Source organism: Pithys albifrons, chromosome 16, assembly GCF_047495875.1.
Source record: "Pithys albifrons albifrons isolate INPA30051 chromosome 16, PitAlb_v1, whole genome shotgun sequence".
NCBI classification, from domain to species: Eukaryota; Metazoa; Chordata; class Aves; order Passeriformes; family Thamnophilidae; genus Pithys; species Pithys albifrons.
The window spans coordinates 6829313-6854357 of record NC_092473.1 but is presented as its reverse complement, the minus strand read 5'-3'; the positions used below and the strand labels follow the sequence as shown (position 1 = coordinate 6854357).

Here is a 25045-nt window from a genome sequence, read left to right as displayed (position 1 = left end):
TTGTTTATAGTTATGCCAACATGACAAGATTCTTCCTCAGGAAGAGGTTAAGGGTCAAGCCAGTTATTTTTCTTGGCACCTAGACCTCATGTTGATTTTTTGGGAGGCTGAAGTATGGAATGTGTGATTAGATGACATTGGAAAAGGGGATGAATGCAGACTAGGAGGGCCATTCTAAGAGACACTGATGGAAAGTAGGACTTATTTTATGTCTATCTTTGTCTTGTTTTTCTGACTCAGGTCAGATTCATCTTTACATCTTTATACTGTTTTGTCCTTAAATTCAAGCTGGCTGCAGACATTCATATTCATCCCTTGGCTTTACTGAGACTAGAGAGACTCTTAGAGGTAGAAATAAAGGCTCTGAGAGAAACTTTCCCCTTGCACAGAGGGTTAACCATAGAAAATGGCCAGCAACCACCAGATACCTGATTTTTCCTTGTCTTTTCAGTGGACTCTGAGGATCTATACGTGACCAGCATTGTCTATGAAGTGGAAAAGAGCAAGAGGGAGGTCACTGGAAGGGAAGTGACTGAGCTGGTGTGGAAGCTTTGCTTGGCACACAGTGCCAGTTATGAGGTGAGCTTTTATTCATAGCCCCTGTTGCCCTCTGGGGCTCTGCCTGTCTCCTTAGCTCACTCAGGTCTTCTATTTTTTGTTGGTGATGGCAGCAGCTGAACCAGTGAGTAATTATTGAAATGAAGACCCTGTGTCTGTGAAATTCAGAGGTGACCAAGAATACTTGTCACACAACACAGAAGAAGCAGCTTAATTTTTGCTCACCTGAGATGAACGGAGGGCAGTGAACTGAAGACAGGTTCATATCCCATTATCCTTCAGACAGAGTGGTTCTTGCTAGTAGTGACGTTCCTACATAAAACAATTTGAAAAAAAACACAGACATTTGAAAATGGAAGAAAACTGTACAAAAACACTTAATTCTCGGTGCTGTCAGTGCTACAACAGTATGTAATGGTGTTTAGGCACAGAGTGGAGGGCTACATGTTACCTGGAAAATGCTGAAAAAAGGAATTACTGGAGTGGATCTGAGAAACTTTCTCTAAATTCTACCTTGTATTGAACACCCAATTCAGTGGCTTTGAGAGAATGGTGAACAATTTTTCCCAGTAACAGTGGGATGTCACTTCTGCATCCAAAGAGGCCTCCTGGCTTCATGTGTGGGACATTTGTTTTGTAAATCACTAGGATTAGCACAAGTGGCTGCTGTCTGTGCCACTGCCCAAAAGAGAGGTGAATTATTCATCATATGCCCGTCGCAGCACAGGGTTTGGGTTCGATTGGTTGTGAACTATTTTCACTTTTTCAGGGTGTTCCTCCTGTGTGACAAGACATTTCAAAGAGAATCTTTATTATCCCTCATTTCAGCCAATAAAATGTCCTTTGGGCCAGGGAAGAAGTTATGGGAATGCCCTGAGTGTTGCTGGGGAGACAGCTGCGTTGTTATGTGTCTATAGCTTGTTTGTCCCCTTATTGTTTGACTCTGAATGAGGTGAGATTATGCATTTCTTTCAGGACACAAAACCGAGAAATAATGGAAGGGAAAAATCCCCAACTTCAGGGAAAACAGTGAAGGGATGAGAAAATGGAGGTGGAGACTGTGTCATTTCCAAGGAAGCAAAGTTGTTGTTTAATTTTTAATGCTATTATGAAACAAGATTGGATTTCCATGTGGATGTAGATTAGCTAATGGACCATTAAGTGAACAAGCTGCATACTGACAAAGAATGGAAAAAGGGATGGGGAGAAGGAACCTCACTTGAGAGAGGCTTGAGGGAAGTCTGTCACGCTGCTTGTGCTGGAGGCTGAATTCCCATTTGGCTGTTGGGGTTTTGGTGCTTTCTCAGCAGCTCTGGTGAATGTGGCTCTCTGTGCATTGAGCAGGGTGGGCAAGAGGATGTTAGGTTTGCTCTGCCTTGCTCCTGTGCCACAGTCTGACCCAAAAAAGTTTGCCTTTTTTCCTTTTTTTTTTTTTTCCTCCCGGTAAGGCATTCTAAGTAGCTACTGCCTATTTGGGTGTAGCAAGACCATGTTTATGCTTTCAGAGGAATTTTTTTCTTAAGTAGAGCTATGGCAAGTCTGCAGACAGAAGGAAAAGCAAGCTGCTATGTAGAATAACAGGCAGATTTTCTTATGTTTCATTTAGGGGTAGGAATTGGAGTCAAATTTGAATGTAGTTTGTTATTATGATACTTCAAATAGAGAGTTTACAATGACAGCTCAATTTCAGAGCAACCTGCCTTAAGAAATGAGAACAGCCCACCTAATCAGACAGTTCATTCTAAAGCTGTATTATTAGAAAGCAAAAATAGCTGTTCCTCTGTGAAATTTTTCACTGAGTTGTTAGATGGGAGTTTATCTCTTGCTGTGCTCTGTTCTCTAAAGCTGGTTGGTGCCCAGCAGCAATGAGTGTTCCATCTGGTTCTGTGCCCTTGCAGACCGCTGGCCTTTCCATGGCGCTTGTGTTTGAGCTTCGGCATCTTCCCCTTGGGGCCCTGAGAGCACTATGGCAAAGATCTTCCTTCAAGTGCAGAGACAACTGGTAAGGCTCATATAGTCATTGCATTTAACAATAGATAGGAAAGAAACGTTTTGTGACTGTCTAAAATAGTTTAATGTTTCAAATCTGTGCCTAATTGTCAGATGTAAATTTGGAGCATTTTAAAGGAAGAATTTGTATTGCACGTCTTGTTTATGTAGCATAGGGGTGATCTTTTCTCCCTACTGAATGACTGTTGTGTACAAAATAGACTTTCCTGTCCCAAGTCTATTCCCACAGACAGATTTCCTGTTTCAGAAGCAAAGTGAACAGGAAACCTGAGTCATGGCATACAGGGAAATCAATGCTGCTGGATTTGAGCAGACACTGCCATTTGTTATGGAAAAGCTTGCCTGGATCTGTGCCTTCAGTGCCCTTAGTACTCACGGGGGAGAGGAGACAAAGTCTGGGATGTGGTGGAGCCCCATCTTTCAGTCCCAGCCTGCTCTCAGCATGGTTTATTCCAATCATACAACTGCAGCTTTCAGGGTCAAGGCCCTGCTCCTCTGCAGCCAGTTCTGACTCAATTGTTTGAGACTTTCAGAAATACTAATTCAGTATTATTAAAATAAGTACTAATTTTTTTCCTCTCAAGATCAATATTCTCAAAAGTGAAAACATTGAAACAAGTTTTATTCTTGGTTTCAGTACTAAACATCATCAACCTGTTTGAAATTAATCCAATTACAGATTTTATGTTTGCAACGTTAACTTTGCTTCATGCAAAAAGGGCAAATTTTGTTTTGGTTTAGGTTTATTCACACCCTTTGACAAATAGTCATGCTAATATTCTTCAGTATTAGAAAACAGTTAAACTACACTGCCTTTTTCTATATCAACTTTAGACTAATTTTACTAAGGACATGATTATTAAGTTTAAGAGTAAAAAAGCCCCCATGCAGCCTACTCCATGATGCAAGTGCCTTTATCACATTTAGTTTAACTGCTTCCTAGTTAATGCCAAAGTGTCCATCAACCAGTATAGGAGGCAGGTACTGAATATTTACAGAACTCTTAAGAACTGCAATGTCTATTGTCTGTCATCTGGTGTAACTTTTCTCTTTAGATAAGGTCTAAGAAAGCAGAGTCAATTCAGTTTAATATTTTAATTTGTTAGTAGTGTTATAGGTGAAATGAAAGGAAAAAACCATCTTAATAAAGAAATCAGTGCTTTAAGGTATCTCAGTCTTTAGAAGTCAGACTTGGGATATGATTTGGCCTCACTTTCAGAGAAAGCAGCTAAATATTTCCTTGAAATCCAGGTTAGACACAGTTCTTGAAACACCAGTGCACCTGCATCACATCCTGGCTGAGGCACATTTCCATGAGGTCACTAAACCGAAGGATAATATTGATTTCTGTGGAATCTGGCATAAGCCAGGGGACTTTTATTTACTTTGAGAAGCTCAGCCTCAGTGTGTTTGTTTGAGTCTTGAGTGTTTTGCTCATTTCAGGTTTGCTGTACTTTTTCCTTGTGTTCCAGGCAACCATTAATAGATGCTCTCCCATCCTGTGCCACAGAGGCCTGTGTTGTCCTGATGAAAGAACTCGTGGCTTCTGGAGAAGTCGAGGAAGACAAAGTAGAATATTTCTTCTGGTCATTTGCCTTCATTCCTAAGCCCACCTCGGGCATGATTGAATCTCTTGCCGTGAGTGGGTGTGGCTTTTTCTTTTTCAAATTGTCATTGATTTAGGTGGCTCATAGTTTTTGTGTTTTACTGTGATAGCTGTTTTCACAGATTTATACAGAACTCTGTCCAGGTAATTTTGGAGATGACATTACTGACTATTTTGATCTGGTTTCCAAACAAGGATGCATCTTGATCTGCATTTGTATTGTAGATACTTCAAAAAAATTTGAGGTTCACTAACATTGGTTGAAGTGGTGGCATTTTCAACAGTAACAGGCTTTCTTCACAGTGGACACAGAAATTTAGAATTGGTAGATTTATTGGACAGAAAAGCTAATTTTCATCTAAAAATGGGTAAACCACCAGGGACTTACTGAGCTCTCAGTGGTTTTGTTAAGTATTGAGGTGGAACTTAGAGAAACTGTGTTCTGGTGAAGGTTTTACTGTTTGGAGGGTCCAGAAAAATAGGTTAGGTTTGTCTTCATGCTCCTCCCTGAGGACACAGGGCTTGATTTCTTGTGAAAAGAACTGAAGTCTGTACCATATTGACACTAATTTAGCCCATATGTGGAAGAATTTTCCACTACACCTCTGCAGGGTTGTCCTCTCTTTCTTGTTTGTTTGTGTACTTCCTTTACAGACAGTTTGAAAACATGTATTGTTCAGACTGGGTTTTAGTATGTAAATATTTAGATACATTTATTTTCTGTGGTATGTTACAATAGTCTTTCTCATGACTTTTCTGAAACACCCTGTTCTTTCTGTGCTTGTTTGCAGCCTTTGCTGGAGTCCCCCAGAGCAAGCCAGAGCTGCTTCTTGGGGATCTCTGCTCTCCTGCATCGCTTTTGTTCAGCTCACAGCTCCTGTGAGGGTGTACCTGCTGTGCAGAGTGTGCTGAGCACTCTGGGGAAATTCCTGGGAGGAAACTGCACTGTGCAAAATTCAGAACATCTCAGCAAGGTAATGGTCATGCAGAGGGATGTGATACAGTGCTTGACTTTTCTGTGCCCTTCATGATCTAGAACTTGTTTGACGAAAATGGCATTCTTTGGATTTCCAGAAAGCTGTGAATACAAGGTTTGTAAATTAATATTCTTTGCAAGAGTGGGCTGATAAAATGTCCTAATGCAACAAGCACAAGCCATCAGTGTTGATGTTTCTGTGTGTGGAAATAAGGAAAAGTCTTTGACCTTATGATGAAGCAAAAGTCATACTGTTGATCAGTATAAAGAACACTCATCTGCTGACAGATTCTTGTTTGAATTTGGTTGTTGTGTCCAGAACTCCATGATGAATCACTAAAAGCTCAAAGTATCTGTAATCAAAAGAGACAATAGTTGAAAAACTTTTACAGTACATCAAATGTGTGCCTTCTGCTTTTCCATTGCAATGCAGGCTTTTCATAATGTTTTTGTATCCCACCAGATTCTACTTAAAGTGCTACATGGCATTAGAATAGAACAGTGGTCCCTGTGGTGTCTTGTCCTCCCAGTAAAGCCACAGCTCAGCTGGAACAACAGGGGCTGCAGTAACACACCCCCCCCCCACCACCAAATGATCAGGAATCAATTTGAACACAGTTTTGCAAAGGAAATGTTAATGCAATAAAATTTAATGTCCAGCTGACAACACTCAAGGAACTTTTCATTGTGCCTTGCTCTGTGTTTGCAGATGCAGCTGGTGCTCAAAGCCATCGGAAATGCAGGACTGGCAGCGGCTTTGCTGGCTCCCGTGCTGAGCTCCTGTGCTTCCCTGAGGAGCAATTCCATGGAAATCCGCCTCGCTGCCCTGCAGGCCTTCAGGCGCATCCCCTGCGCTGCCAGGGTAGGTGATTTATTGTCAGCAGGTGGCTGGTGGCTTCCTGGCACCGCCCCAGGTTTTGGATTGTTTGGAATAGCTGTGAAACACACAAACAGGTCAGGAAGGAGAGCAGACTGTCCCAGCAGAGAGCCCTGTGCTGCTGGAGGAGTGGTTGGGACACCTGCACGAACAGACCTATAGTGTGCTTTGCTGGAGCTGAGGTAACACACTCAGTGTCTGACTCAGTGTTTGAGACTTCTGAAATAGGCACTTCAGCTGGGTGGGTTATGTACCTGTGGGTTATGACTGAAACCCCACAGTATTTCGTTCTTCCCATAGTCTGTTCCACTGTGACATTCTCTGAAACATAAAGTATTAACATGAGAAGCTTGTTGTGACTTGCAATACACTGTCATAGTTAGACTATTAAATGGTTTAATGGAAGAAAACACAAAACTTGTTTAGCTGAAATAACTAGATGCTAAAAGGAATGGCAAAACCAGGAGTGTACCTTGGGCAAAGCTGGCTGTCCTTTCCCAGAAGAACAAGAGGTTCCACACAGGCTTGCACTTTTTAAAGCATTTTTCTATGGCTTTTTAAAATGTAATTGCAATGTGGATTGGTGCAATTCACTTGTTCTGTAGTTATGAAGCTTGGTGCTGCTCCTTAGACCTGTTTGAACTATGAAGTCTTTATGTTGTCATACACCCCACCAAGTGAGCTGTGGGTGGGCTGGGGGTGTTAAATAGTAATAAAAATGTTCCTAGTATCACTCACCAATGTCTGTTCCTGGCAGAACTGATGATCTGTGAACAAAAACGTCACTGTCTGTGTGTGAGCTGTGGCACAAATGACAAATACAATAGACAGAAAGCCCCATCTTCACCAGCCGTGATGGCAAGTGAGGCTCTGTGTTCACAGTCCTGGATAAATGAGTCTGTATAGGATTCAGGATTCAGGTCATAATGACAGTTTGTTCAGGAAATTTGTAGGTAAGGTGGTATAGAGAACATGCACATTTGTACACATCTTGCACAACATGACTTGGTCAGGTATAAAGCAATAGCTGTCTCAAAACCCGACCTGGACCTGGAATTGCATGCATGAGTTGTTGTACTAAGAGAGTAAGTTGTAATTGCCTTTATTTTTTCATCTCTTTCTCTTAGAATGATGTATCAGTTCAATTGTATCAAGCAACCAGTGAAGATGTGGAAATAAGAATTGCTGCTTATTATATAGCAATGAAATGTCCACATGAAGAGTTATTTAAACAAGTACAAAAGACTTTGCTGAAAGAAACATCCAGCCAAGGTTAGGCAAACAATTACTGGAGTCTAATATGTTCCTAAATGATACTTCAATCTAATATTTGTTTTACAGGTGTTATGGTACCAATCTGTATCAACTTCTATTTAATCTTTCTGCTTTGTAGAGTGTTTTTAAAATATTGTTTGTATGATTGTGACATTTCATAATGAAATTAGTTTAGCAATAGTCAGTAAGAACTGATTTTTCATAGAATTAGTTCCCTCTACTGGCAACATTTCATTAGCTGAAGGCTAATGAAAACAGGTGGAACATCTTTGTTGCTCAGTGCATTAGAAATACAAAGGGATAACTGCAAATTGCGTTTTGTTAAGTTGAAAAAGAAGCAAGTCGCAGAAAAAATCATTGCAATATTCTCAAATGGCTTCCCCATGTTCAACAGTGAATGCCTGGAGGCTAATCCTTTGCCTTTACATCTGTCAGGATGAAGCAAACCTGAGCAAGGAGTCTGTAGGACTGTTTGCAGGCAGATGGAAGGCTGTGCCTTCACTCTGCTGTTCTGGTTCCTGGCCAGCTCCAGTTTGGGGCTGTGTGTCCATGGCACCAGCATGCTGTGTCCCACCAGTATGTCCTGCAGCAATGTGAGCTCAGGCTTAGCCTTGTGCTCACCTGAGGATGTGGCTTGTGCTTTGCAGGGGACTCCTTCCCCCTGCTTAGAGCTCAGACAGAGAGAATTGCACCCACCTGCAAATTCCTGGCAAGGTAGTGCCTCAGTGCCTCTCCTCCCTGTGGCTCCATGCAGAAAATGTGATCTGTCTGACCTAGAAAGGACCTCTACAAGTCAAAATGTCTGTTTTTAAACAATTCAATGCAGTACTCATGAATTTTTGCTAATTTCCTTCATCTTTTGTTGATGTGATGCCTAAATAATTTATATAATAAACTTTTGAATAAGTGCTTTTGAAGGCATAGAGCACATTAGTTTTTAGTTGCCACCTTCAGAAAAAAAATTTGAAAAAAAGTTATGTGGTGAAAAGTGCAGTTACATCAGTATTCAGTGTCTGTGCATTGAGCTAGTGCTGAAGCATAATATCTTTTATCTTCAGGAGACAAAAAGGTCTCTGTTGAAGAGCCAGACTCCAGAACATTTGGGATTATTTGCCCCCCAATAACACAGCAATACCTGGCCAAGCCATAAATCCACACACTGTCATAGAGTAATACTGATTCTCAGTCACAACTGTTTAACTGTATGTGGTTTTATTGGTTTATTTTTGGAAGGGCTTTTGGACATATTGTACATTGCACAGTATAGAAAGATTCTTTGTATTGGAATGATTTCTTTGCTGTAGGTAAAGAAGGCCCATGGGCAGCTTTCTCTTACAAATCCACCAATGTTGTTGCCAGTGTTCATGTAGGGTGTCTGATTAATAGGCTTCCCTGTATTTGAAGTTGCTTAATGCTTGTCTTCAAAAGGCCATTTTTATTCCTGCTTATAGTTTTTAATTGTTACCTTAAGATTTTCATGTGCTTGCTGTCTACCCTAGACTTAAATTTTATTTTTAATGTTTCATTGATTTTAATGTTTCAATAATTTTTTAAAGAACAAAATGAGTGATGCTGCCCAAGTTAAAAAAACATATTTTAAATAATTCTGTTGCATTCCTTTAAATTCAGTCTAGCAGATCCCCTGCAAACAGTAAACAAGTGGGATATCCTAACCTCTTTGACTGCCTAGGCTGGCTGAGAGGCATCAGTGAAGGTGGGGAGGGAATGATCCCTCACATACCATACTGGAAAGAATAAGTATTTCAATCAGTTGCCTGTGGTCAAGATAGGGGAATCAGACTAATTTTAATGGGGCTGAAAATGAATGAATTCAGTTGTGCTCAGGGGAATGGCTTGGTATAAATAAATGAAAATGTTTCCTCTCTGTTTTTAAAACTGTTTTAATTTTTGTCTGTTTCCCAAATGCTTTTCTTGGTTTAATTGAAGTGGGCTCCTTTGTTTGGAGTCATCTCTCTCAGATCCTGGAGACAGACGACCCATTGAAGGAGCACCTTCGGGATTCTATTCCCGATGAAATCCTGAGCAGAGATTTTGACCAGGAGACATGGAAATACTCCTCATATTCTGATGTCACCTTTCACTCAGGTATGTCGAGTTTTAGAACTTAATGCTTTGTAGCTTATGGATTAATAAAATCCCATCTGACTTTTCTGGCCCTTTACATGTTGCCCCAGAGATAATTTTTATGACTTAATAGCACCCAGATATGTAAATGGAAACTTGAATCTGCTCTGACCCTAATTGGAGTATATGAAATGTAATTCCAGCAAGCCAGACACCAGGAACTCTTGTGCCTTTTGTGAGAGAGGGGACTAAGAAACAATGAATTTGTAAGATTTTTTGTGAACATCAACTTTTGACCCCTTCCTTAGTGAGCTTCCATTGCAGCAACAGGGGTTTGGGATGTGGTTTTTTCCCCCTGATTCATGTGCTATCCTTGGTATAAGAAAAGACTGAAACTAGTTCCTTCCTACTTTACTATCTGTTCACCACTTGTTTTCAGTGAAAATGCTACTTGATGCTTTTCAGGGTAACATTTTTTTCCATTTCTTCCAGTGCATTTGTGTATATTATGTATTGTAAATGCTTTTCTTTTTATATTAGTGAGATATCCAGTAAATATGGAATTCCAGTAAATGGCAATTACTTACAGTAATGTCTTTGCTGTATTAAAAAGTTAAATAGTTTCATCCACTGACAGTGCTTTATTCACCATCTTCTTAATGAGCAGAGTTCCAGTTTCCCAAAGAATGATGAGCTTTGCAAAGTATTTGAGAACAGCTGCTCTCTAACTGACAGACATCTGTGTTTTCCATTGCAGCTGGTGCAGGTGCAAATATGGAAGCCTCAGTGGTGTTTTCTCCTGCATCTTTCCTACCACGATCAGTCATGACAAATTTGACTGTTCACCTTATGGGACGGGCTGTGAATTTCCTGGAGGCAAGTTTGGGGATTTTCTTAATTGTTGGGGTTTTTAAATCCTCCTCCTCAAGGGACACTTGGTATATTGATGTAAAAATGTTTTCCCATTGCAGTTCCTTAAGCAAGGTGTGTTTGTCACTGCTCCAGCACAGTTGCCTCAGGCTGGTGACTCCTCTGTGTGATGGACTGAGCCAATAAAAGCACTGTCACTGCTGGTGTCATGCACCAGTCAGGAGAGTTATCCCCAGCTCTTGTTGTTGATTCAAATGAAAGATTAAAGTCAGTGCTTCCTGAGACACTGCTCTAGCTCCTGTTTAGGCCAGTAACGTGACTTACAGTGGAAAATCAGCTGGCTTGGGTACCTCTAATACAGGAGACAGACTCAGTTACACAGAGCCAAGTCACTGTTTAGTGCCACTGAGCGTCTGGTGCTTGGGATATTTCAGTGACCTGCCTGCAGCCTCACCTTTAGTTGTGCCTCTGATGTGCCACACAATGGTGTACATGTGGAAGAAAGAATTTAATTCAGCCTTCAGATCTCAAGTCTCAGCTTGCAAGGGGACAAGGTATTTTTTTCAGTGTTATATACCCTGGATTTCTCTGTGTTATTAATGCTGATTTAAGCAAACTTCCAAAACAGAATCTTATTTCAGAAGCATGGAAAGGGTGTGCAATGGTTTTCCAACCAAAATACTGTTTGTAACATGCTAAAATAGCAGTGGCTCAGACTGTCTTATCATGGTGTAAATGAACTGGTACCTGAATAAAAAAAAGTGTTTTTATTTTGAACTGAGCTTTACACAACCAACTAATTTTTGTGGAAGGATTTAATACTGAAATATCTAGTACTGGATGCTGCATGAGACAGATTGCTAAACTTCATAGACTGCTGTGATCTTGTTTGGCAAATCTTTCATTTTTGTTTGCATCTGGTTGTATTTTTTAATTTCTGCTTCTAGAACTGGACATGGCTTATGCACATCATTGTCAGGCTTTCCAAGGTGTGTGCTCTTCCCTAGGTTGGTGTACGAGTGCAGAATGCTGAAACTCTTGCACAGAAGCTTTTTGGGCAGAAGTCTGCTTCCCTCAGTGACTATTTTTTTGGAAGCACCAAAGAAAGAAAGCACAAGTCAACAAACCCAGAGGAAAAGGCAGGGAAGGTCAAGCAGAGGCAACTGAGTGCACAGCGATACAGCCCCTCCAACCCTCCTGTGACCAGGAGTGGCAAACCAAAGCTGAGGAAAACAAACCACAACTGTCCTGGTAGAAAGTACAGTAAGATGAGTGAGCTGGTCAAACAGGTAACTGACTCTGTAGCTCTTGGAAAAAGCAATGGCATTCCCCAGGTAAATTTAGGGCCCCATCTCACACTGGACACTGCTCTGTGTTGCTGTGAGCCCTTGGCATGCAGCACATGGAACCTGTTCTGCTCACTGGCAGAGGACTTAAGAGCTGCTTAAAATACAGCAAAGAGTCAGTTTTGCAGGTGGTTTTATTCTCTCAAAACAAAGACTCTCAGCCAGAATATCTTGCCTGTGTTTTGGGTTTCCTCTCATTATTTTGAGCTCTGATCCTCTTTATGCTGATGTCCTGTTGTCTGTTGAGTGCTTTGGCACTGAAACAGGTGCTTGATGTTAAATTCCAGAGTTGTGTTGTTTGTGATCTGACTTCCCAGTTTGATGTTGGATGTTACATTGACCCTTTGTGAATTTACCCATATTTGAAAAGATTTATACAACAGGAAAGCTGTGAGAATTGACTGCAGTTGTTGATGTGTTAGCTGGAAAACTCGGGGGCCGTGATTTATTTAGACTGTGTTAGATCATCTCTTCTTTTGGGACTCATCTTTTTGGGGTTTCTTCTTACAGTGAGCTCAAGATCATTTGTGCTGCTGTTGCATCAATTCATAAGGAGAGAAAATGTACAATTTTTACTTCTTAGCAGTTTGTTTAGCAATCATGGCATCCCTAATGTTGTATTGAGACTGTATTTTTCAAAGCTCCACCTGGTTGTGGATATGTATTATAATACTTCTCCTTTGCCAGTCATCCTATGACTGGCCATGACCTGTGCTCACAGTGACAGTCAGTTTGTGGGGTATGGAGCTGAAGTTTAGCTGGGAAGAACAGGTACTGACCCAGGAAGGGTTTGTGACAGGGAGCCTGATGTCTGTTTACTAATAACAGCCTGATTGAGGAATTGTGTACTCTGAGTTTGAGGGAAATGATAACATCCTTCTCTTTGACTTCTTTCTTTGTCACATGTCAGTTCACTGAGAGAACGGAGAGAAAGGAGGCACTGAAATGTGAGCTAAGCATAAAAATCTTTGGAAATGAACTTAGCTTCTTAGATTGTGAAGATTTAAGAAAACAAATGAAACATTATTCCTTAAATCTGGCTGAGTTGGCTGTCAAACTTCTGAAGGTAAAAGGAACCTTTTTTCTATTTGAAAGTCAGTATCTTGAGAAACCACTTTCTGACAGATTTGTAAAAGATACAAAGTATTACTTGTTTGTCTGTGTTGTACTCTAAAGGCACACTGTGCATTTGGTTTAAACAGCATTCAGTACATTAAAACTTGTTCAGAATAAGGACTTGTTCTGCCATCTAATGGTTCTTATCTCTTGCTTCTCTCATTCAAATCCATCCATGCTTAAATGAAAAATATTTTTTTCTTTGACTGGGGTCAGACTAGTGTCTGACTCCTGCCCTGGCCAGGTGCAGGCCTTGGGCTGCTTTCTCCCTTATGTCCCCAATCAGCTCAGGTAAAAGCATTTTCACAGCAAACTGAAGCAGTCGATAGTTTTACCTGGAAAAATGTCTGAATACTGACTTTATTATGCAAAATAAAATTCTGGTTCTTGGTTTTTTTTTTCACCACAGGGTCAGGAGGTCCAGTTCAATAAGAGGATGAGTTTGGCCACTGAAGAATTGCAGTTTCCAGCAATTTCAGGCTTTCCTGTTCAGCTGGCAGTCAATGCCTCAGCAGCAATCAACATAAAAATCAAAGGCAATGCGGACTTCAAACAACAGTCAGATTTCTTTCTAAATGGGTATATCAAGCCAAGGTAATAACTGCTGCAGGGTGTCACTTCCACACATTCCTGATGTCGAGCAGCAATTCCCGATGTGGGTTTTCTGTGAACTTCCCTTGTAACCCATTAGGAGGAACAAAGGCAGTCCCAGCCTTGTGCTGCTCTGGTGTGAGGGAGCAACGTTTTCCTGCCCTGCCTCTGCTTCTGAGCTCTGTTGCTGTGCTGCTCCAGTGCTGGTTTAAGCTGAATATTGCTCTCTGTCTCTAAATCAAACTCCTAAATTCTTGTGTGCAAATCATCTTTTGAATGTTTTCCTGTTACAGGGATGGTATTTGGGATTTTTTTCAGGATCAGACATGCAGTCACAGGTTATGGATGTACAAATCAATGGATGATTTAACCCTGTGTTTCCTTATCTGGCTATTTTAGTTTTTGTACTTATGAAAGCATTACTAAACTTGACTAAGTTCTGTACAGACAGACGTAAACTTGCACTGTGATACTCAGTCCTAATTGCTTTCATTTTGCTAATATTTCATGCTGGAGCCTGGGTTTAAATCCCTTACTTAGGAGATACAGTAAAACTATAATTCATGTTAGAACATGTATGTCTGCACATACAATTTTTTCAGTTATTTCTGGAACTAAATAGTTCATTATTTTAATCATACTTTGTTACAACATCAAATGCTGTGTACTTACTGAAGAGGTTTAAATTAGGTGCTTTAAAAAGAAAGTGCTTTTCACAGAAGAATATGTGTCTGGATCTTTCCACAGTGCATTTGTCCAGCTCTCTGTGCACATGGGAACTGTGGGCACTCTGGGACAAGCTGGCCTAGGCTGGTTAGCAGGAGTGAGGACATCTACCAGTCTGGATGGGGGAATCCAGGTGAAAAAAGGGCAAGAGCTCAAAGTTTTCTTGAACACTCCAGAAGAATCTATGGAAATAATTAATTTCAGGTAAGATTAAGCAAGGGCATCTCCTAAAATAGTAACTCTGCTAACTTCCTTGAATCAGAACTGAACTGACAGGCTCATTAAGTAAAGCAGAAATATATTTTGTCAGAAAACAAACTGTTTCAGTCTGACTCATAGTCCAAATCTGTCATTCAGAAGAAAAAGAAAGGGAAATTATTTGGGGCATTTTGCATTCCTTTACCACAAAAACATACATTAAAATCAAAGCCTTGTGATAAAAGATGTAAATGGATTTTTCATGCTCCCCTGTTCCTTCCTTCTGAATGTCAGTGCTGTTTCTGGAATTTTAATGCCCAAAGAATTGAGTTCAAGATATTAACATGGTGGAGGAGAAGCTTAGCATTGCTTTTACAGATGGTATTTGGCAATACTAGGAACAGAATGCTATTTAACAAAACACTGGGGAAATTTGGAATATAGTAATAATAAGATAGGCTCAAACCCTTCTGGAGAGTTTTTAATTAGGTTCTTTAATGTTAGGTGAGGGTTATTTTGTAATATACCACCTCATCAGCTGTCAGATGTTAAGCAGATGAATTACTTGTGTTAATAAAACCTAGACTTTTTAGTTCATTTTATTCTACTGGATTTCTCTTCTCTTTGGATTTTTAGTTTTTATAGAAGTCCAAGTAGAAGGCACATATTGTAAATGACATGTCAGCTTGTCTTAGACATGACAACAGATGAAAAAAGTATTTACAGTATGTGGACTGTTCCTCTGTGTTTCTCTTGACTTGGGACACTGTGGTGCTGTAGGATATGAAGTTCAGAAAAGGCTGGAAGTCTCTGGACTTCACATTTAAACCATTCATTCCCTTAGGACTCTGGGAAACATCATCATATAATTCTGGTTCTGCCATCTTGGCTGGACAGCAGACCAGAATAAAGTAAAAATAATTACACACCTGTGTTGTGCATTATCTGAACAAAAGACTGAGTGCAGAGTCTATCAAATGGAGCATTAACTCTCTTGCTCCCTTCAAAAGCAGAGACCACAATTCTTGTACAGGCAGTTTAGTGAAGTTTTGAAGATCTGAAATACATAGCCTAAGGGTAAGCCAAGTGTCCAGAAGTCAGGGAGTGGAGTTCAATGAGCTGACCATACCAAATTGCTCAGAGAAATCCAGTACTGACTGTGGAGAATGGCAGATGAATTCTCAAGATAGTGGCAGATTAGACATGGAATCTGTGGATAAAAATCAGTGCTAATTAGTAGAAATCTAGATTGACCTTAGCACAACTTCATCTTTCTTGTTTTTCACATCTTGGACAAGATGCCATATAACTGAGAATTTTGTTTAAATATTGCTGGAACTTTAGCATCATTGTTTTTAAGTCACTGTTCACAATTCTTGGCTGTAGCTCTAAACTCTACTTCAGAGTGGTGGATGAGACAGAAGAGAGAGATGTTTTCCGAGAGCACACAGAGACCAGATCTTGCACTAGGGAGGAAGGTGAGTCCAGCTATTATGCTTGTCTTAGAAAGCCTGATCATTCTGAAAGATGCATATCAGATCATTTTATCCAGTGGAGTTCCTTTTTTGCATTTTAGTTCTAAAAGGTCTTCAGTGCTTCATTCCCTTGCATGTTTTCTGTGTTGGTTGTTCTAACTGGACGTTCCACTGTTGTCTCCCACCAGTGTCTGGGATTCTGGGCTGGCAACTCTGTTCTGAGGTGGCACATCCTGCCCCAGCCAGGGGCTGGGTGTGCCCCCTCACTGCCCCTTCCAGAGTGGCTGTCACACTGACCAAGCAGGACAGAGGCCTGCAGCAGTACGTGCTGGAGGCTGCCTATGACTACATGGCTCAGGTACCACTGGGGCACATTGTACTGTGGCTTTGGTTTCAGTTTATTCTTCTGAGGACAGAGTGATGTATCTCAGTATAGCATATTCAGCTACCTGCATTTCAAGGTCTACACTATTATTAATTGGTTCCCACTATAGTGGAAAAATACACGGAAAACAAATTGCTGATGCTGATAGTAGGTCCATACTCTTAATATACAGAACCGTGCACACAAACACTCTGTTGTCTCAGTTTGTAATTGCTGTGCCAATGACTAACATGGTTATCCTCTCTGTCTTTCAGGAGGATTCGTGGATCCCAAATGAAGCTGTCTTTCACTTCTTCACTGGGACTCCAAAGTCAGACTTGAAAAGGGGTATTGGTATTGACCTAAATTTTAGTGTCCCACAGAAGAAATTCAGAATCCAATTTATACAACCTAAGAAAAAAATTGAGATTGATGGTAGGTTTTTCAACTGAGAACCTGATCATCAGTTCATATCAGTTAGGAGAACTTAATTAGAGGTAACTGAGAAATATGAATATATTTCAGTCAATAATGTAGTGCTGAAGCTGTGTTATTGTGTGTTAGTCCTTCAGTTTACTGCCCAGTGGGTTTTCTAGCTTGGTTTACACTATTTTGCACAGTCAGAGGTTCAGCACCTGGTTCATAAATTCATGTTAGACAAGAAAGCTGTTACCAGAATAGATGAAATGAAGGCTAAGGAACATGGTGCCTTGGTCTGTAATGTTTGACATATGCTGGACTGGCCTTAGTATCTTGATTTGCTGCATTCTCTTAGTTATGATATGAAATTACTTGTTTCCAAATCAGTGAAGTACTGACCATGATACTGCTGTTCAGTAACATTTCAATCACAGTGTAACACAGACCACAAAGGAACAAACACATTGGTGAAATACAGACTGATAAATACACGGTAGTAATGCAACAACATGTCTCAGCTTCTTTGACATAGTGCTCAAGTGATGTTTTCTGTTGATGTATTCTACCAGATCACATATTCAGAATTTTCCCCTCTTTTTAATTTTTTTTATCCTGGTTATTTTCAAGTGAATGGTAAGAAAGATTTCCCTACACTATGCAAAGCTTTGTGTACTTACTTTTTGAAATGTCTCCATAGCACAACACAGCGTATAAGTTTTAGCACAGTCCTAAAGGAAGTATCTAAATCAGTTCCAGAACTAAACTGGTTTTTTTGGAGACAGCCTTGTTGCCTCTTCTCAATTAATATCCTCAAATTCTCCTTTCAAAATGAGAAGTGTATTCTGAGGACACTTTGGAAAATGCCTTTGTACACTCTGATCCTACTTTTTTTCCTTTGAGCTGATACTTACTTTGGTTTTGCTCTGTATATATATTGTTCCTAGCAAAAGCAGCCACCATTTTGGGTACAGTTTTAGGAAGCATCACTGAACAGCATGTGGCCAGAAAAAGTAAACAGTTTTATTTTTCTCCAGGGAGGATTGAGTTTTCTAAAAGTTCCCGAGTTGGACACCTGGAGCTGATAGTGGATGACCAGGATGTGTATTACATCAAGGTATGTTTTCAGTTCATGAGCTCTCATACTAAGATGAACACTCACATAAAAGCACACAGAAGAAAGGCAGTGTAAACACACATATGGAAAAACAGTTCTGTGAGCAATCCATCAGAGGAATTACCAATTCTGTTTTTTATATATTTTTCAGATAGACTCAGTGCTAAATTGCTGTGTTTTAAAAGCTTTTAAAGCATAACTTCTGCAAGTAATCTGAAGCAATTTTTTTCACATTCAGATGTACTCAAAACTTTGGGTTCCTTCCAGTATTAGTTCAGTAGAGAAGATCCTGTTGGTTCCTGTGGCCTTTGCTCATTATGTCCACATGTGGTCACACAGTTTTCCACACCTGTATTCTGTCCATGCATAAGACTCTGAGTAAGTCCAGCCTAATTTCCTCACTTTTGTGGGCTCTCTGCATTTAAGAATCTCCAAGATAATGTTATTTATTACAGAAATTGTGTGTGGACGGTTTAAGCACTGTGGAATAAGCAAGAGAATGCCAATGTTTGAACGCTGAAATGAAAAAGCAAACAAAAATGCAGGTGGGAGTTTATCACTGAAACTCTGCTGACATTTTTGTTTAAATTCCAGGACAGGAGCAATTTTGTCATTATGCAACTGATGCCCAGAGCAGGATGCCATGTCTTATGTGGGCCTCCAAAGCCAGTTGGTTTCAAACACTGTATTTTCATACAGTGAGCATCTTAATTAAGAGATTTTTTTTCTGGAGCAATATTTCAACAAAGATTTTTGCATGTTTCTCATGAACCCCAACACTAATTAGCATTGCAGACCATTACATTTGCATCTATTTCAGCCTCAATCTCTGTGAGACTGACAATATTTTCAGTAAAACTGTATTAGTTTTTGGCCCAGTATTGTGACATTCTTAGTGATTTCAGCCACTCCTCAAACCAGCAGGAGCTGAAGGAAATAGCATCCCACCACTGTGATTTTTTTGTGACTAGAAAAACAAATCCATCCTCCCTCCCCATTACGTACTAATGGCAAGTTTTGTGGTTTGAGGAGGGGTGGGAGGTCAGTTGTTGGGTGTATTAAAAAAAAACCTCTATTCTTCCTCTTCTGGTCTCATTTCTGAAATGCCCAAGTTTATACTATGGCTTTCTCAAAGCTTAATCAATTTGTGCTGTTGAGTGGTTGGGGTTTGGGTTTTTATTGTTTGTTTATTGTAGGGAATGACAGATTTGCAGATGCTGAGTGGAGAGCAGAGATACATGACCCAGCTGGAGGTAAAGCTGAAAAAGCAAAGCAGTCCTGTCATTCTGTCAGGAAACTTCACTAAACAGCTTGGCAAGAAGATTGCCTTTTCAGTGTCCCTGAGTAATTTATTGAAGGATGCTGCATTTCTTTCAGGTTAGAGGACAGTAAGTATTTGCCATATAAATGCAAGTTTTGGAGCCCTTATGTGTTAGGGTTGCCTGGTTTTGGACACCTATTCCTAAAAGTCCTTTCAAATCAGTAAAGACTGATTTTTAAAAGTATTATCTTTGATAAATTTGTAAAAATATATATTTCAGAATAATAGAAATTAAAAAATAAGCTTTTAAGTCTGTTTTGAATTACTGTTGAAGGGGGTGGTGGAAATAAGATACAAGGAATCACTTAACAAAAACATGCCAGAACAATAGCAGCTGTTAGGACATTTTCTGTTTTCACTTTTGTTAGTACAAAACAGTGCAGAGATGTGTATGTGCAGGGAAATGTCTCTTAAGACCTGTTCTAAAAATGTTGAAGCCTTTTTTTTTCTCACAAATGCACTAAAAGGAAAATACAAGAGAATGTATCAGAAAGGGCTTTACTATTTGTATAACATTAGTTCATTAAAAAGTAAATTAATGCAGTGGAATAAATCAGTAATTTAAATCGAAGGCTCTAATTATTTCCTTAGTATTCCTTACTGAATTCTCCATGTGGTAAAGATACTGAAATGTCATAGGGTGACTCAGTATTTTCAAATAAAACCAAGGATTGAAAAATGCCGGTTTGATTTTTGGGAGATCACCTCTTGGTGAAATCTTTGTCCTTTCATGTGGGTTGCCAGTGCCTGCATCCCAACCAGTGCCACTGGGAATTCAGCCTCCTCCCCCTGAGCTCCAGGCTGGGCTGCACCAGAAACGGTGCAAAGCCACAGCCCTGCTCTGGCTGGGGCAGAGGTGAATGCCCCCATGGTCACGGGTTGGGTCTCAGGGAGTGAAGAGATCAGTGTGCTGGAAGCAGTGCCTGGGAAGTGTGTTGTGCAGGCTCCCCATGCAGTGCAGAAAGAGCCTGAACATCAGACTCTGTTCTTCCACCTGTTCACTTCACAAGATATTCCTCATGGTGGGCAGACTGAATGAGTACATTTGTGTTTTCTCCATTGTAGTATTCCTTTTACTGGCTAAACTTACTTCAAGCTCTACCACTGCATGATCACTTGTACTCTTTTTGTAGCATTTCTGGAGAAAAAGGTTGATGACAAGCTGAGACAATACTCGTTGGAAGGGGAGACTCACCTTCCAGGCATTCTTGGAGCTGATGTCAGTGCCCTTCTCCAGCTGCACAAGGGCGTGTGGTCCCATGGCGTGAGGATAAAATATGGACTCCTAGGTACAGTGAGAAAGAGGGAAAGTAAAACAGTCTGCAGTTTCTTTTTTTCTGCCAGTTATTTGCCCATGTGCTCAGAACACAACAGAAAGATTTTGGTTGGTTTTGAAACTGTGATCTGAGACCTGGGCTGAGTTTCTCTTTTCACTTGGATAAACTTGATTCTTTGAGTCTGCATATAGAAACAGTTCATCTTTAAAAGTTGTTTCCCACAAGCATGTCCAACACTTGATTAAAAATCACTTTTTTCAATGGGAATAGAAACTCACTGCCCTTAAATGCAGGTTCATTTAATGTGTGCTTTCCTTTGGGTTTGTAGGATACATCAACAAGTATATAGCTGTAAAAAGAGACAAATCTCACTTCAATGTTTTTGAAAAACAGAAGCCTTGAAGTCAGTACCAGATTTATAGAATTAAGATTTTGAAAGTTTACTTCTGATTTATATGAAAAGGTAACTTTGGGATTTAACTTGAACAGGAGAGGCAAAAAATCCTCGTCATGAATGCAGCGTGAGGCAAAAGGTGAAAGTGGAGACGGGTGCACATGGGGTGTACAAACTGGATGTGGGGCACGAATTTCACTGTGGGCAGACTCCAGCCTACAATCACAGGGTAGGTACCAGCCCAGGCACTGGTGTGTGAATGTCCTCGTGTTGCATGTGAGGAAAAGCACAGTTCCCAGGAAAAAGGCAGGTCTGTTCTTTAGGTGCACCTGGAGCACGAAGCGAGTGTCTCTTGGCTTTCCTCCCAAGTGGAAGTGAACTATGGGAAACACTGGGATGAAACAAACAACAAGAAGAAAGTGCTGATCAGCCAAGCATTGAAGAACAGTTCCAGTCCATCTGTAGTCAGCTATTTCATGGAGGTAAGCATGGTTGCTGAACAGTAAGACTTTCACTTCAAATATCTAATGGGCAAAACAAGAGAAAAATAAATTTATCTGTCTATCTATCTGTCTGTCTATCTATCTATCTATCTATCTATCTATCTATCTATACCTTGTTTTGTAAATATGGTAAGTATTAATAATACAAGTCAAGTACTCAGATCTAATAATTTTTAATTAGGTAAGGTCTTAACCCAGGGACATTGAGATCCCTGACATTTCAAATAAAAGTGGCAGCCATTTTTCAAATACTCAAAAAATATGGGTGTCATTTGGTCTGAGCTTTTTGCAGAGCTAACACGTATAAAATGTTTACAGAGGTTCACAGAAGCTGCTTTGCTGACACAATGTGGAAGGAGGGTGCATGGTATAATAACTCAGAATATTACAGCATTTAGCTGGAAGTTGGTATGAAATGCAGTAGCTGAGTAAGATCAATGTGGGGTTTTTTGGTTGGTTGGGTTTGGTGTGTTTTTTGTTATAAACTGGTTCCTTACCCTGGATCAGTAAAAGTTTTCCCATGTTTTTAAAGTATAATCAGTATCCTCAGAGAGGGGTTATGCTTTCTTTTGAAATGCATTCTATGGGCTACATAAAGAAAGAAAATAATTATTTATATTGGAACACCCTGTTAATTTTGCTTTATTCGTAGAAAGTTCTTAAAGAAACTACAGAGATTATTTGTGTAAATTTTTATTTTTCTCAGGAGTTGCAGGTTCTGTCTGTTATTATCTTAGGATAGGTAACAGTTTTCTGAAGTGGGTTTTATTATTTTTATTATATTATTACATTATTATTCTATTTTCATAGAGAATACCTGTAAGCACAGAATTTATCTGTGATCCTGGCAAAGACTGACCTAAAATTATGGTTATTTTTAACTTTCCAACAAAGTAAATGGTCTGAAAATTGGTGGAAATTTTCCTTTCTGAATCTCCAGTAGTAATAACAAATGTATATTAAAGAAATCCCAGTCTGTAATTCATCAACATGCATAAAAATCTATAGAACGAATGGCTGACTTGCAGAGGAGAGGCAAAAGCAGTTCTGTGTGTATGTGTGGTAAATTGGACAGTCCTGAAGGTGTTGCTGCAGGAAGGATTTTTGTTTTTCACATTTTATAGATTTTGGGAACACAGTAGGTGTAGCAAAGTAGATCTAGTGTGTTAATATTTCTAGCAGCTTGCGTTCTATCACTACCCCTGTCCCAGAACAGTGAGCAAAAATTCCTTAGCCGTTTAGTCTTTTTTCAAGGTAGAAGGTTGAAGAATATCAAAAAGAAACATAAACACGGCGCAGAGTGACCCAGAAGTCAGAACATTGGAAGAACTCCAGAAGCCTGAGGAAGAGGAGGACTGATGAAGAGGAGGTCTCACCGACCCCAGACTCAAATCCTGAGGGGGTGGAACAGGGGTGGGACCAGTCTGGGGAAAAAGTTGAACTGGAGATGTGTAAAATGATGATTGGATGGATCATACTGTAAAAGCCATGGAAATTGGAGCTTGCCGACATACGCGTTGATGTATTCCTGGGTGAGCTCAGTGCTCATTAAAGTCACTACCCTCTTCTCTCCTACCAAAACTTGGCTTGGAGTCCTTTTTACAGACTTTTCAGGCATCAGTGTGATCCTGTTTGTATTTGCTTCCAGTTCGCCCTGCAAGTCCCGGCCAAGGAGCTGAATTGCCGGGCGCAGCTGCAGCACCTGCACAGCTGGCGGGGGCCCGTGCAGAGCAGCACCAACCTGCAGGTGCAGCACAACCAGCACGTGCCCCTCCGGGCCGCGCTGCGCTGGGAGGACACCACCTCAAACGGCCTGAGGAAGTGGGAAGGTGAAGTACCACCAACCATTTGCAGTCTGGGATTAGAAATGCAGGCACTGGGAGCTGTGACTGGGCTTTCTGAGGTGGTTGGCATTGGTTGGAAAAGTGAGACCATGAGGTTATCCAGCCCAGCCTCCTGCTCCAGGCAGGACTGTTTCTGTGACTTTGTCTAGCTGAGTTTTTGAAATCTCCAGCTTTCCACAGCCTAGCTGGCTGGCCTCTTCCAGCAATTCCATTTATTACCAAATCTGCCTACATGTTACAATGTTACAGTAGTGAAGGATAATAATTTCACTATATACCATCCAGAGATTGTAGTAATTGGAAGAGAATAGGTTGATAGTAGCACTTTAGCTTCATTCCAAAACCCTGGCATCTTGTCAGCCTTGTGGAGTTTGAGTCCAGACCACTTGAAAACTCATGTTTCTGTCAGCTTTAATATCTGTTCTTTCCAGGTGGATTAAATCTAGACACCCCATGGCTATATCTGTATGCAGCTCACAAACTACACCAGCCTCAGCATTCTGCTTATGTAGTGACCACGGAGCTGACAACTGGAAAAGCTCTCTCCATTAAGAATCTCATAGTGGAACTATTCTATAAAGATCAAGGCCATGAAAAGGAAGGGAAAGTTCACATCTACACACCAGCTACAACATACCTGCAGGTATGGCTTTGAGGGGAGGGCTCTGGGACAGCTCTGGGTCTGGCAGCTCCCAGGAGGGGTGGCACTGGCAGGTCCCAGCTGGAGCACTTGCTCAGTGTGCTCTGTGAGGTACTTGCCTGAGAAACTCATGCACTGTATGGCAGCTTATAAAAGAAGAGCTTAAAAAGCCTGTGTTCATCTGTTTTCTGTGCTTGACTGATGAGCTGTTCTTCTCTAGAACAGGCAAATCAGCACATCTGGGTCTTTGTATCAGCTTTGAAAAAATGTTAGGGCCACCATCTCTGCCCCTCCTTGGAAGGGGTACCCCTTGCTCCTTGGAAGAGGTTTCCCTTGCTCCCTGCACAAACCCCCAAGCAGTAGTTGCAGGCTAGAATGCAGGGAAATAGAAAAGTTTCTTTTTTGTTGTGATGTAAAGAATGACTCATGTCCCACAAACCTGTCAGAGAACCTTTGTAGTCTTCTGACTTTTCTATTGGAATTCTTTCCCTTTTATAGGATGGTTGAATACACACTGGGTGGAAACAGGTGCCCCAAGTCTATGGTTTCTAAGCTTCCTCCTAATTAATTTTAGACTGTGCTATGCGATGGAGGTTTAAAACTGGTTTAATCACAGTTGCTGTTCATTAACCAGTATGATAAACCTCTTTCAAAATGCAGTTGTCTAAATCTTAACTGATGTTTATGATTAAGTTGTTCCTTTCTTCTGAACTGCAGCTTTCCCTGCTTGGATCACTGCTGCCTCAGGCACTGTGTGCAGGGATGTGAGAAGTGTTCTTGCATGAGAAAAAACTGTTCATCAACTACTATATTTTCAAATATTTCACTTTTACTCTTGCTTAGAGAGGATGGAATAAACTTGGAGATCTTTATGGCAATTCAGAATATTTTCATAATGAAAAAGCTGGCCCACATTTCTAATTTCTTTCACCTCTGTGCTGTGATGCTGGCACGTGGAATGCTGCCTGTCCTGGCTCAGCCAAACGAATGCCTTTGTTTTTCAGGCATCCACATTGAACCGGCTTGGGAAGAATGTTCTGCAAAGCTACAGTGAAATGATCTCTCTGTGGAATCCGCTTGTGAAGAATGAGATTCATTTGGAGAATAATGAACGGGCCAAACTTCTCTGCTTTAAGGTGAAGAGTCCAAAACAAGAATTTAACTTCACAGCCAGCTATGAGAATGTGCCCACGGTAAGGAAGACAAACAAATGCAATTTTTTTGACTCTGCGCTGTGTTTTTCAGGGCTGCCACCTTGCTGAGAGATGTTATTGTTAGTGCTGAAACTTAAACACTTGTAGTGCTACATCTATTTCTGTCTGCTCTGAGAGGCTGCAGTGTAAAACTAGGCTCAAAAAGAAAACAAACAAAAACTTGTGTGCTGTAATTTGGAGTATTTCTTACTTATTTGGGAGGCCAACTACGGGCAGAAAGTCAGGGAGGAGGGACAAAGAGAGAC

General features: G+C 40.6%; 1 protein-coding gene across 1 annotated transcript in view; it reads left to right on the top strand.

Annotated features, from left to right (window-relative positions):
- LOC139679616 (uncharacterized) overlaps nucleotides 1-25045 on the top strand; it is an 80938-nt gene that overhangs the window by 16040 nt on the left and 39853 nt on the right. Inside the window, exons 9-31 of the mRNA XM_071571526.1 lie at nucleotides 452-579; nucleotides 2457-2560; nucleotides 4041-4206; nucleotides 4966-5148; nucleotides 5860-6012; nucleotides 7155-7299; nucleotides 9250-9417; nucleotides 10145-10263; nucleotides 11265-11546; nucleotides 12514-12669; nucleotides 13129-13313; nucleotides 14058-14240; nucleotides 15621-15712; nucleotides 15898-16067; nucleotides 16349-16508; nucleotides 17528-17607; nucleotides 18804-18984; nucleotides 20062-20217; nucleotides 20695-20828; nucleotides 20923-21081; nucleotides 22751-22931; nucleotides 23378-23589; nucleotides 24591-24779. Of these exons, the coding sequence (XP_071427627.1) occupies nucleotides 452-579; nucleotides 2457-2560; nucleotides 4041-4206; nucleotides 4966-5148; nucleotides 5860-6012; nucleotides 7155-7299; nucleotides 9250-9417; nucleotides 10145-10263; nucleotides 11265-11546; nucleotides 12514-12669; nucleotides 13129-13313; nucleotides 14058-14240; nucleotides 15621-15712; nucleotides 15898-16067; nucleotides 16349-16508; nucleotides 17528-17607; nucleotides 18804-18984; nucleotides 20062-20217; nucleotides 20695-20828; nucleotides 20923-21081; nucleotides 22751-22931; nucleotides 23378-23589; nucleotides 24591-24779 (3686 nt within the window). The remainder of the gene's footprint in view (nucleotides 1-451; nucleotides 580-2456; nucleotides 2561-4040; nucleotides 4207-4965; nucleotides 5149-5859; nucleotides 6013-7154; nucleotides 7300-9249; nucleotides 9418-10144; nucleotides 10264-11264; nucleotides 11547-12513; nucleotides 12670-13128; nucleotides 13314-14057; nucleotides 14241-15620; nucleotides 15713-15897; nucleotides 16068-16348; nucleotides 16509-17527; nucleotides 17608-18803; nucleotides 18985-20061; nucleotides 20218-20694; nucleotides 20829-20922; nucleotides 21082-22750; nucleotides 22932-23377; nucleotides 23590-24590; nucleotides 24780-25045) is intronic.